Below are 13,641 nucleotides of genomic sequence, written 5' to 3' on the forward strand. Positions count from 1 at the left end.
AAACGTCCGTCTGTCCTTCCGTCCGTCTGAAACGTTTTGGGAGAAACGTGATTTTATATTAAATATTAAATAGGTTCCCATTCTTCATATTTTCACCAAGTTTAATTAAGATATGTCAATTAATTGGGGTGCTAGATCGATTCCTAGATTTTTAAGTTTTCATGATTTTCTCGACTCCTTTTCAAGATAGACGGCTGCAATTTCCAGGGATTAAATAAGTTTAAATTCTGAATACTTCTATAAAGTTTCAATGATTTGGGTTGGGGTGATAGATCGATTCCTAGCTTTTAAAGTGATCAAGGTTTTAGTCAAATCATAGTCCAGATGGACGGCTGAAATTTTCAGGTATTAAATAAGTTCATATTTTACATTTTTTCTCAAAGTTTCATTAAGATTTACTTATTTGTTGTGGTGCTAGATCGATTCCTAGATTTTCACATTATAAATCATAATGGTTTCGTGAATTATTTTATGTTTAATTTGTATTACACTGCTCTATAGTTTTTTTTTTTTGCGTATATGTATGTCCATAATTTTTAAGCTTCGCTACTTATGGACGTTGTCATCCTTGTTTTTACATTAATTTATTTTAACGATGATGAATCTATGATTCTATGAACGATTAAGTGAAGCATCTTCAAAAACAAGTCATAAACTGTGTGTCTTTTTTTACTTGTATTCATGCAAGTAAAGTTTAGATAGATGTATAAGGATTTCTGTTTAGGCTTCATCTGTTTTTTTTTCATAGTAAAAAACAATGTTAATTTTTTTACAGTTTATTAAATCTACAAGGCTTAAGCAGTAAATATAGTAACACTTTTAACATTTTTTTTAACTAGCAAAAGCATAATAATATCAAATCTAAAAGTTTATAAAATTTCATATTTTCTTAATATACAAATATGTATAAAAATACGTCATGTATATTTTTATAAAAACTAAATTGGCACCAATTTATCAGCATAAACATAAATATTTTAATTTTATATCAAACATGAAAAAAAAACATAATTAAATAATTAATAAAATAACAAATATATTCTGCCATGAACTACTATCAAAATAATTCCGAATGTTTTTATCATAATAAACAAACATAAAAAAGATTTGAAAAAATAACAACAACATTATATTTAAAATTCCACTGGTATATATTCAAAAAGAAAATTTAATAATTATTAATTTATGAAATGAAATAAAACAATTTTCAAAATAATATATAAAAAGATCAATGTACTATTATACAACTAGAAAAATCTCATTTAAACTTTTCAAATGAAAACCGTGAGCTGAAATCATAAGAAAAACTTTAAATCGAGATAACTAAAAGTTAGTATTTAAAAATAATATAAAGCAAAGTATATTTTAATGCTGTTTCTATATAATATGCAAAGTAGATATTTAAAATTCGTGCATTTTTACATTTTTCTTTCATAGATTTTTTACATTAGAAAAATTCGACGATTTTTTTACCAGGCAAATTTATGAATGATCCTGATATCAAATTAGACTTGGACATGGAAGGGGCTGCCAGGAATATGATCATCTCCCCATTTCACAAAGATAAGATAGTCTCCTCTGTCTCTGAGGCAGTAGGATACTCTATACTGGCGGTTTCCCTCATGTCTGAAAATTACCAAAGGCTTTGTTAGAGTCCAGTTTACAAATGTTATTGTTATTTCTTTGTATTTCTTATTTGTCTGTTCAGTTGCCGACCATATGAGTATTTGTCTATCTGCATATACATATTTCAAACATTTTGGTTATCTCCCGGTATTTATATCTATCTATCTTTCTTTCTTTCTATCTATCTGTCTTTTTATGTGTCTTTTTATTTTTCTATCTTTATATCTTTCTATATATTTTTTATCCTGCTCAGTCTACCTTGAATGTTATCTATAAAATTATATTAGAGCGGCTGCGAAACTTGCATTTAGGGATTCTGTATTCGTAGGGAAGGGAAGAATGAAAAAGCTAAAGACCATCCCAAGATTTAAATCTATGAATAAAATAGCAAAGAACCACCCCACTACCTATGTTAAGCTTCCATAAAATTTAGTCCTTAATCGGTCCAATAGTTATCGAAATCTTAAGCAACAGACAAAAAAACCTTACTACTTCATGTCTTTCATTAATTACTGCATTGCTTACCTTATTTGCACCTCTTCACAAGGAGAATCTGGTCCATAGACACCGACATACAACACATTATTTCCCCCCTTGCTGCAGTCAACACTGAATGAGTTTTGGCGGCCAAGTACCGGCTCCTGGAGACCCGTGCCCGCGGCTGAACACTCCGCTGCGTCAGAGTTGAATTGGATTGGCAGCTTACGGCTGGAACTTCTAATAAAACAATGAATTTAAAAGTTATGAAAAAAGTACTCTTTTAAAAAACATGTTGACTAATTCATTTCTAAAATTAAACAATGAAACGCGGTGAGTTGGACTTCAATCAAAAAAACATAACATACCATAAATAAACTGTGTTGATCACTCTATGTAATTAAAAATGACAAAAAAAAGCTAATACCATATCTAGGTAAGCTTCCAAAAGAAAACAAGTTCTCATAATAGTAGCGATGATTTTTATATTTTATTTCTAACCTAAACTTTGAAATTTACTGATATCTTAATCGACATTATTGTCTGTACTGTAATAGTTATTTATGAATGTAATTATTGATTTAGTCTTTGGTTGGTAAAAATAAATAAAATAATTCTCCTAACTTCTTAAAATTTTAAAAGAATTTTTTTTAAAAACATCTTACAAGTACTATCCATTAGGGTTCTTCTAACCCATACCTAACCTACTCTAACCCCCTAAAAAATATTATATTATGGCTTGGCTGAAAAAAATATTCTTACCTAGATGTATTAGATTCCGAGAACATAGTTTCTTGTTTATATGTTGTATGTTGGATGGTCTCCATTGACATTGTAGTACTCTCACGACGTGCTTTCACTGTACCTAAACATTTATACAATTATAGAGTGGCTGGGCTCCTTAGATTTTATTAAGTTGTTACATACAGGCTTATTTCATATTTTTGTTCAATTATTATTTTATTTATACAGAATGTGTTGTATTAAACTTAGGTTTTCTTTTTACTCAATTGTATTTGCATAAAAAATTTATATTAGAACAAAATATGTTATTATCACTATTTAATTTCTCCTTTTTTAAATCAATAAGTTTCTATTGTAATAATAAAGCTTTAGGATAAAATGATTATTTGTTTACTAACTTATAATTTTAGTGTATTTATAAATAATATTTTATGCTCATGCATTATTAACTTGAATAATTTATTTATTATCTTTAATTTAAAGTGTAATTTTTTGTGATGTGCTTGTCATTTACAAAAATAAAAAAAATAATTAATAACTATTTGTTCTATGAAAACTTACTAGGGTCCTTAACATCCTGGATAACTAAATCTGCTGGCATTTTAAAAATTAGTGATAATTTTAAATATTTAAAGGATGTTTTAAAACCAATGGTATAGTTAAAACTAAAACTAAAAGGCTTAAGCTTCTTATACTGGTAAGTAACTCAAAAAGATGTTTTTACATTATAACTAAAAATTAAATCAAAAATATTTTTTTTTATTGGAAAATACTTATAGTTACAAGTTACTTTTCTTTTTATAGAATATCCTCAATTACTTATTTATTTGCTTACAGTTTTATTTGCTTGATGATAAGAACTCTTTTATCAAGGATAATAATTTCCCAGGAAAGTGGGCTTGGCAGTTGCCTGACCTCTCTTCTTTACCTTCCTTTCATACTTCTTTTGTCATGGATCTAAGGGACATGACAATGGCCGATAAATTGATGTACGTCCCCAATGATGATAAACATAGTTACCACTTCTGTAGATTACAATTAGTGGTTGAAACGTTTGGACACTCAATTATATAAACCAATCAAAAAATATTCAATCAAGTCCCAAAAGTTGTTAGGCAACAATTAAGAAAATGACATTATAAGACATTGGGGACTGGTGTAATAAACAGCCCAATGTCCCCTTCTTCCCTGCCCTTCGTACTTTCCCTTCCCTTCATTTTCTCTTTCAGATTGCATTTTATGAATAAATACAGCAAATAGTCATTTCTAAAGTCAAAATTTTTAAGGCCATTACAACGCAAAGACACAATACAAAATTTTCAAATGCTTCTATGATACTAGTAAAAAAATAGTAGAAGAAAACCAGCAAACGACAGTAATGTACTGTAGATAAATCTTGCATAAGTTTAAGATAGGATCAAGCATTATAAAAACAAATTTAATGCATCGTTTGTTATAAACATTTTTTAGATTTATTCTCTACATATGTATATATCTGCCTTGTTTAACAATCCTTGGTGATTATAAAAGCTAATACATAATAAGTAAAATGGAGATCTATAATGTCCATCCTCCATAATATTGTGTAAAAAATACTGCTTTATTCCAATCAAAAAGTAAAAGAATGTCTGTCTGTATTATAAATATTTTTTGGGAGAGTACCTCCACCCTCCAAAGAAAAATCTCCCCTAGAAAAAAATACCTATAACTTTTAAAAATTTTTTTACTTTTAAAAAAAGTGTTGGGACTTTCGACTGCTTCAAATAGCCCTAAAGTTCCCTTGGGGACTAGTCCCCAGTTTTCTTATAAGGCATCACAGAAAATAAAATAGTTCTTTATATTATCTCATGGCCCTGTCCTCAATCTTGCACAAGATACTAAAGAATGATAAAACTGTCTCCAAGGTTGCTTATCACGAAAAAAGGATAATCATATCCATAGGTTTAGTTCAACAAAAACAAGCTCAGTTTAGACAGGGAGGGAGTGGACATTGGGCTGTTTATTACAATAGCTCCGAAAGCTTTATAATAACGTTTTCTTATTTAATGGCTTGATTACTTTGGCCATTGTTTTATCCCTGAAGAACCCTGCAATTTAGATGAATTACTTTTACAAAAAAAAAGGAGAACATAGAATATGTATTTTTCAACCATATTTTATATATAAATTAGATTCTAGAATAAGTAGAAGATTGCTTCCTTCATTGAAATCAACTTACTGACTTAGATTGGAATGCACTCATATGGGAAATTGAATAAAGCCTTTGTAAATGATCTCACCTACCTAACATAAACTATATAGCAGATCAAAGAAAAATATTAGGATTTATATCACAGTACAGCAGTATATTGTTTATAGCTTGAATTCTGCTGTAAAACTAAAAAAATATATAAAACTATTCCTGTGAATCATGTATGAAGATAAGAACTGAATACAATATACTCATGAATGTTCTAAGAAGTTTATGAGTAAGGGAAAAGGAGTGTCTGTTTTTATTATATCATTCACAATGAATAATAGCTAGTATGCTTTGTGGATTTTTATTTTAATATTTTTTAAAACATGCTATTCATAAATTTGTCTCCCATAAAAGATGCAACCAAAGATGGGCAAGGACTACTTTTGCTTTACTGTTATCTGATAGAAATTTAATGTTAAATTTAGGACCTCATCCTACTATCATACTGTGTATCACCTAACTTTGGCTCAACTATGGCAGGTGTCCTAGTGTCATAGTTGATCCTAAAAATAAAATTTGAAAATAATACAATTATCTATCATAAATTTAATTTAATATTTCCTTAGATAGTTTTTTTTGCATACTTTATTACTATATAGTGTAAAGATATTGTGCAGTTGTTATTTGTGCTTTTTAAGACAATTTAAGTTGGATATATTTTGAGGATGATAAATATTTCATGGACCTAGTTTAGTTTTTTACTTTGGGAGTTACAAAAGTAATAAATAAATTTAGATATACTTATAGTGTAGTGACAATGTTTACCAGATTAATTGATAGGTGCACTTCAAATTATGGAAGAAAATTAAAGGTTTATTTAAAAATTTATGATTCAGCTACTTGTGGTTAAATTCATATTCCAGTATGGCTTAGAAACTGATTAATGACTGCTGGATAAGAACCGTTTCTCAGCCATACTGAAAAATCATGTATCATATCTTATTATATCTAGTTTCCTACGTATATATGCATAAAAATGTAAAATCAAAATATTAAAACCAGTTTTGTTTGCCCATGCCTTTGGTATCTCAGGGATTTTTATATCCGCGGAAAGATGTTTATAATAAGTAACTATTACAGGTGACTTTTGTGGTTGCACAGTGGTGTGTGTACATACACTAAATTACCCCATTGTAATATTTCCTTTCCACTTACAACTAAGGCAAAGCTTAATCATTCGCACAGAGCCTGAAAGATGCAATATAATATAATCAATTTCAAGCGGAGGAGAGGTTGCATCAATGCATACATATAGATATAGATTATGTTATTGCAGTATATAATTTTTTTCCTCTAGGAAAAAGTCCAATTATAATAATCCTAACAACTCTTTTCAAAACTATATGTTAAAGTAATAAAAAGTTATTTGGTGGATAGTTTTCAAAAATTTTAACCAATTCTGTTTAAAAATCAAACCATTTCTAATTTGAGAAACAATGGGAATTAGGCAAAACAAAATGCTTGGGTTAATATTATTTAAGTTAGTATAATTTATAATTAAATAAATATATATAATTTATAAATGCAAATATAAATGCAAATAATATAGTTATGATATAACCCTTTAAATATGCTTTACTCACAACCTAATAATTTCAAAATCTTTAAATCTTCATTGTCCAATGGCATTGGAATTCTATCTAAAATCAAACCAACATATGTTAGTTTATAAACTAGAATAGAGTGAATTAGTTTTAGAAAGTTTACACAATTTTATAGTCTAATTATTTTTATTTAGAAATTAAAAGAATTTATTTTAATTTTATATAAACAAAAATTAATTCTTAAGTTCTTTTCTACTTTTTAACTCAATCTTTATATTTTTAGAGTTGCATTAAAATCAACTTTGTGTAAAAGTGAAAATGTGTCTTCGGAGCTAACCAGTAACCAATATAACATAACCTAACCTGACCTATTATAATAAACTAAGAAACTAAATACTCCCCCATTTAATTTTTTTGAGCTCAACTAGGCACTTAGAGTGAACTACACATTTTAATAAATGAAAAAAGGAGGGCTATATATTACACTAGTCCCCAAAGTTAAAGGGTTAAATTTGTGTATCATCATTGGGATAGTACATCAATTTTTCGGCTCTTGTCTTATCCCTTTAGATCCCTGCACTTTAATAAAAGAAAAAAAAAATAGATCTAACCTTGTGAGGAAGCCCCACCACCGACTGCGACAACCTTGAAGGGGCTGCCCTCCACGTTCATCCCGTTGTACTTGACTGTGACCAGATAGTCCCCAGATATGGTGGGGGTGTAGGAGACCTCGTAACCACGATCTAGCTCACTGCAATCCATATCGACCTATGATGAAATATAAATCTAATAGTTATTTTACTCCTAACATCTACTGTTGGACAGGGGAGGCCTGAACAAAAATGGCCAAAAACCATATGAAGAAATTATAAAAGCTTTCCTTAAGAATAACCCATTAAAACACTTTATACTTATACAGTATCACCCACGAAAAAGTATTTTTTAGGGTTTACAGCCCTTATTTCTCAATGTATCATCAAAAATAGCGTATATCCGTGTTTTCTTTACATTTCCACACAAGCATATATAAAAAATTTAATTTTATCTCCATTAACACCAGAGATTTTTAGAGCTAAAGTTTTGAAAAAGTGACTGACCAAAAGGTAACTTTTAACATGAAATGAATTTTTCAGCAAAATTAAGATAGAAATCCTATTATTTTTGTTACTAGCAGAAACTTTATACAAGAATGAAATAAAAAATTTAGATTTTAAGTTAAAAGCATTTTTTTACACATATTTTTTGAGTCTTTCTAGTTTAATGATATCTTGAAAAACTTACTTATCAGGCAAAATTGTTTTAGATTAAAAAACCAAATAAAACTTATGAATATTAATATAGCAGAAAAATTGTTTTTGTTTTTTTATCCTAACTTAAATAACAAAAAAGTTATGAAGAAAATAAAATTACAACGTAATGATTTTTTAGTCTAAAAAGCTTAATTAACCCCCTATTAAGTGATGTCAGAAAAGGGGGCTTGTATAATTATATGCTTGTGTGGAAATGTACAGAGAACACGGATATATGCTTTTTTAATGATACATTGAGAATTAAGGGCTGTAAACCCTAAAAGATACTTTTTCGTGGGTCATACTGTATATTTATACATTTATAATAGCACTAGCGGCTTCGTCCCTAGCCTCTAGGGGCTTTGCCCCAAGGGGCAATTTAAACAAAAAAGATAAGTATTTCTGGTGCTGCCATTTATTTTAAAATAACTGCCTAAAAACAATTTTTTTTGGGGGGGAGGGACAATTTTCATTTCTTGGGGGGTTGGGGATGTCCCACCCCCCAAGAAAATAGCTTAAAACCACCACAGGACCAATAGGTATTTAAAAAAGGGAATAAATATAAAAACTTCAATATCCCGAGTTACGTCATATTTAAATAATGGAGTATTCTAATATGACGTCATTTTATATAGCCACTATAAAGAGCTTCTCTTACCTTAGAAGGACCGTCGACAGTGACTGACAAAGTGCCAGCACCAACTTCGCTTGTGTCAATGACAAATGATGCCCGCTGACCAACGGTCACCCGCTCAACACCGTTGCCCAGGACTCTGACACTGCCATCCCCGCGGACCCGGTCATCACCGACCTTGATTGAGAATGGGCTTCCGGGAATGTGAACGCCATCTAAAGTAAATTAATTAAAATTTATACATTTGACATTTATACAAGTTTAAAATGTTTTAATTCTAGTGTTTCAGATAAATATCAATTTAACATCCGTCGATGTTATATTCGTGTGGTAAGACAAAGGCCAAATTGCTTCAAAATTGTGTCAAAAATGATTCATGTGTCATCATAAAAGAGGTAGATGGATAATCCCTCATTTTTTATGTCACATGGATGATTTTTGACACAATTTTGCAGCAATTTGGTCTTTGTCGTGTACTTATTAATAAATAACATAGGGGAACTATAAAGTAGCATTTCTTTCTAGTTGTTACTGTTTGTCAGTCAATATCCTGTTTATAATCAAACAGGTAAAATCTTCCAAAAGGATACTTAATATAAATTAACATGAGTACTTTATTTCTTATTTTGTCTATATGTCAGTCAGTCTGTAGTGCACAAAAACCTACCTAGTTTAGCATGTAGAAAATGTGTTCCATTTTCTCTTGGTACATATCTGACGCTGTATTCATCCTGGCTAACTTGGCTCACATAACAATCGTCCTCCCGGCCTATATAAGAAAACCTCTATAACAATTTGAAAAAAAAGTTATGAGAATTTTTTCTTTCTTGATATCTTTAGAGTAACTAAACACAACCTCCTCTAAAAAGCCTAAAACCTGCCCTACCCAAACTAAAAAACTTTTAAACGATTGGCACTGTCATTTACGAGATCTTACCGAATTTTCTTTAGGCTTATGTGTCATTAATAACAACAATAACAAAAACAAAGCAAAAATGAATTAAAAAAAGGCTTTGCTAAAATTTATCTACCCTGACCATTCGATTAGCAAATAAGACACTAAAAAGACAAAGTTTTCACTAAATCAGTTTTTATCTATAACTTTTATTATTCTGTTCTATTAGAAAATTTAGGGAGGGAGGGGACAATGATATGTTTATTAATTATAGTCCTTAAAACTTTAACATATCGTTTTCTAATTCTTTGGCTCAACAGATCTATCTATAGTATAGATGTATATACAGAAAACTACCTCCCTTCATTTTTCAAAGACCATTTTTGTCTGCTTCTAAATTATTTTCTGCTACTTGGCTGTGTAATATAAGCGATACTATTGGTTGATTTTCAATGACCCAATAGAAAGGTTACACAAGACGGCTGCGATGGGGAGATACAGTTATTTAACACTTTCTCCCTCTAGTGTCCACAACTTATGATCTACAGACGGGGTAATTTAATCATCATTGGGGACGTACATTAATTTATCAACCATTGTCTTATTCCTTTGACCACTGAAAAAATGTGTACCTGTTGGTGAGACAACTTTGCACTGCAGGTTTCCTTGTGCACCATTCTTAGCAACCAAAATTGCCTGGGGAGTGTTTACACTGATTTTATCTCGGCTAAAGTTTGACACTCGAACCTAAACATAGAAAAAATAATGTTTTAGAGCAAACATTTGTCAATTTATTGCATCATTAATCAATACCTTGGGTAGTGGTTTGTACCTTTTAAATGGTTTATGTCGAATTATAAAGGTTATATCTAATTGTCTAATAATAATCCTATTATATAAAGTAGTAAGCGTTTTTTGTCTGTCCCGAAGGATCTCGCTAACCGCTGAACCGATATTGTTCTCCTTTACAGTGAATATTCTTATAGGTCCTGGGAAGGTTTTCAACTATTTTTGGAGAGGGTGTCTTCACCCCCCTCCCCCCCCAAAATATTTTAATATATTTTAACTTATTTTAAAAAAAACTCTTTTTTAACTCAAATTTAAAATGAGATGAAGTCGACTTTCCCCCCTCCTACCAGTGCCCCTAGAGGCTTCTAGGGGCGTAGCCGCTAGTGTCATTATAAAGACCAACATTAAGAGAATCAAATTTGACCTCCTAAATTATTGAAATTTTTGTTTCTTTGAAAGGTTGCGTGATTTTATTAAGAATATTGAAATATAAATACCAACCTTATCAGCATGTAAGGATCTTGGAATAATAAAGACTCTGTAGGGAGAGTGCGGGATATGTTGATCATTGAATCTTATCCCTACACTGTACTCTCCACTCTCCTAGATAGATAGATAGATAGATAGATAGATAGATAGATAGATAGATAGATAGATAGATAGATAGATAGATAGATAGATAGATAGATAGATGGATAGATAGATAGATAGATAGATAGATAGATAGATAGATAGATAGATAGATAGATAGATAGATAGATATATAGATAGATAGATAGATAGATAGATAGATAGATAGATAGATAGATAGATAGATAGATAGATATATAGATAGATAGATAGATAGATAGATAGATAGATAGATAGATAGATAGATAGATAGATAGATAGATAGATAGATAGATAGATAGATAGATAGATAGATAGATAGATAGATAGATAGATAGATAGATAGATAGATAGATAGATAGATAGATAGATAGATAGATAGATAGACAGATAGAAAGATAGACAGATAGAAAGATAGACAGATAGAGAGAGTATAGACAGACAAATAGTCAGAGAGATAGAAATATATAAATTGACAGACAGAGATAAAAAAATAAATTGATAGACAGATAGATTATAAAAATAGAAAAATAGACACCCTTTGTAAAGTTAGACAAAAACGAAACAAGCTTATAATTATCACGTCTTATTTAATGCATGTTTGAACTTAACAAAGCATTTGACAGCGGCCTACCTCTACAGTGTATGAAACATAGCAGGATCCATCTTTCCTATCCTTGAAGTCTATTTGAGCCTAAAACAAAATAAAAATATATTTTTCTATATATAGTTGTCCACTTATTTGGAATCAAGAATTACAAGATTAGTCTAATGTGCCCTAGCAAAATAGGGATAGAGGTCACTGCTTTTAACCTACCTATTCTATTGACGTCAGAAAATACCCTACACACCATCTCTGTCCTTTTACTATATAACGTCAATAGAATAAGTAGACCCAAATCGGTCATATCAATCCCAATTTTTCTAGAGCATTAAACAAAGCTACAAAATACGATTTCTTGCATAATTTTTTTTCTTCATTGTTTCTATTTCAAATACTAGCGGCTTCGCCCCTAGCCTCTAGGGGCTTTGCCCCAAGAGGTGATACAAAAAAAATATTGCGAAAATCGTAAAGGACCATGGAAATCTCCTTCAAAAAAAAAAAAAAAAAAAAAAAAAAATGGGGGGGGGGGATTTTTTGGTTTTTGGGGCGGTTGGGGGTGTCCCACCCCCTGAGAAAATAGCTTAAAACCACCACAGGATAGGTAGATACCCTAAAGAGTAGAATCCGATCGGTTCAGTGGTTACCGAGATCTTAAGGGACAGACAGACAGACGGACAGACGGTCAGACGGACAGACGGACAGACAGACATCGTTCTACTTTGTATTATAGATATAAATATTCGAAAAGTTTAAATATTTTCAGAAGTATATACCTTTGAAGGTCCTTCAACAGAAATGGCCAGAGATCCAGGTCCAGCCTCTCTGGTCCAAACATTGAACTCTGCTGGCTCTCCCTGCATACCTCGTTCCAGGCCAGGTCCACCTGGACAAATGTTTAGGTTACCAATGTTCCAAGGACGTACAAGCTTTTTTATTGGTGGGGGGGGGGGGGAATTAAAAAATTCATTTAAGGGGGGGGGGGGGGTAATCACCCCTTTACCCACAGCCCCTTGGGCGTATCTGTCAACTTCTTTCTTTTTTTTTTGGTTTTAATGGAATAATATTAAAATATTGAATTAATTGACAGTTTGTGTATCTCAATTTATTCAGATACTATTTGAAATGTTTAAGGATAATTATATAGAATTTTACAAATAAATATTTAAGATGATGATCAGAGGATTTGAGGAGGTATACAATTCATAAGAGATCATGAACGTGGACACGATTTTTACTGAGGAGTGATAGGCTGTATAGGCAAAACCAAATCCCTCCCCTCATGAATTTGTGCTCTACCCCTTGAAAATTTGTCTCTCCAATTTGCTTATATAGAAAACTACAAAACCATAACATTTGTCAATGAAAGGAAAAATGCTCTTATAAAAACATGTTCTAAAAATTTTTACCTGCATGTACACGATGTGAGCCTGAATCCTGTAGGGGTCCAACTGTGAACTGGAAGGGTGATCCAGGAATATCAATTTCACGGTACCTAGAATGAAAACCATCAATAAAAAAGTGTTTATCGTCATGGTAGATAGCCAGATATTATTATTACTATATTTATTGCAAGGGATTTGGAGACAATTTTTTCTATTTTAAGTTTCTTTCATTACGATATTTTGAACTGAAGAATTCCTTTTTGTAAAATATAAATACATACAACATTGAAAGAATTTTTTTCTGCATATATATTGCAAAATATATACAGTAACTACTTTCAGAAAGAAGCAGTTTATAGCGTCTATAATAAAATGACGTCATACAATACAAATAACCAATGATAGGCTACAAACAACCCAGACTAAATTACCAATGACAAGCCAGTATTCATTTCAATTAACTAATGTCATAATTTTTTTTACAGGCACTACATATAAGACGCTTCTGTCAGAAAAAAAATTCTAAACAACTGGTAAAACAGTTAAATAGAAGAAAACGCTTTTAAAATTTCAAATGAAAATTTTTGTACCTAACAGTGACAGTGTGTACTCCAAGCTCTCTTGGAACAAAGTTGACAGCAAATAGACCCTCCTCAAGCTCTGTTATGTGTGCCTTCTCAACCTTAACATTATAACATAATAGTTATTCATAGCATCGTATTATAAACAGCTTTCCGCGGATATAAAATTGATAGATGAAAACCAGTTTTTTTTATATTTGTAGAACCCTGGATATAATACGATGCAAT

General features: G+C 30.7%; 1 protein-coding gene across 21 annotated transcripts in view; it reads right to left on the minus strand.

Moving 5' to 3' along the window:
- Positions 1-760: 760 nt before the first annotated feature.
- The window catches only part of LOC145328765 (uncharacterized), a 173,387-nt gene continuing 160,506 nt past the window's right edge, over positions 761-13,641 (minus strand). For 18 of the 21 annotated variants that reach the window (XM_080172596.1, XM_080172600.1, XM_080172599.1 and 15 more), the window contains 13 exons: positions 13,423-13,514; positions 12,857-12,942; positions 12,224-12,333; positions 11,481-11,540; positions 10,739-10,840; positions 10,081-10,195; positions 9,221-9,322; positions 8,578-8,768; positions 7,242-7,398; positions 6,673-6,726; positions 2,866-2,968; positions 2,152-2,343; positions 761-1,626 (listed from right to left, as the gene is read on the minus strand). In XM_080172596.1, coding sequence (XP_080028722.1) covers positions 1,506-1,626; positions 2,152-2,343; positions 2,866-2,968; positions 6,673-6,726; positions 7,242-7,398; positions 8,578-8,768; positions 9,221-9,322; positions 10,081-10,195; positions 10,739-10,840; positions 11,481-11,540; positions 12,224-12,333; positions 12,857-12,942; positions 13,423-13,514 — 1,485 coding nt within the window. In that variant the 3' untranslated portion in view covers positions 761-1,505. Of the gene's footprint in view, positions 1,627-2,151; positions 2,344-2,865; positions 2,969-6,213; positions 6,275-6,672; positions 6,727-7,241; positions 7,399-8,577; positions 8,769-9,220; positions 9,323-10,080; positions 10,196-10,738; positions 10,841-11,480; positions 11,541-12,223; positions 12,334-12,856; positions 12,943-13,422; positions 13,515-13,641 lie in introns of all 21 variants that reach the window. The other 3 variants (XR_013882591.1, XM_080172595.1, XM_080172597.1) reach the window with 3 other exon arrangements.

This window comes from Acartia tonsa, chromosome 9 (genome assembly GCF_053477335.1).
Source record: "Acartia tonsa isolate MP-2025a chromosome 9, ASM5347733v1, whole genome shotgun sequence".
Classification (NCBI taxonomy): domain Eukaryota; kingdom Metazoa; phylum Arthropoda; class Copepoda; order Calanoida; family Acartiidae; genus Acartia; species Acartia tonsa.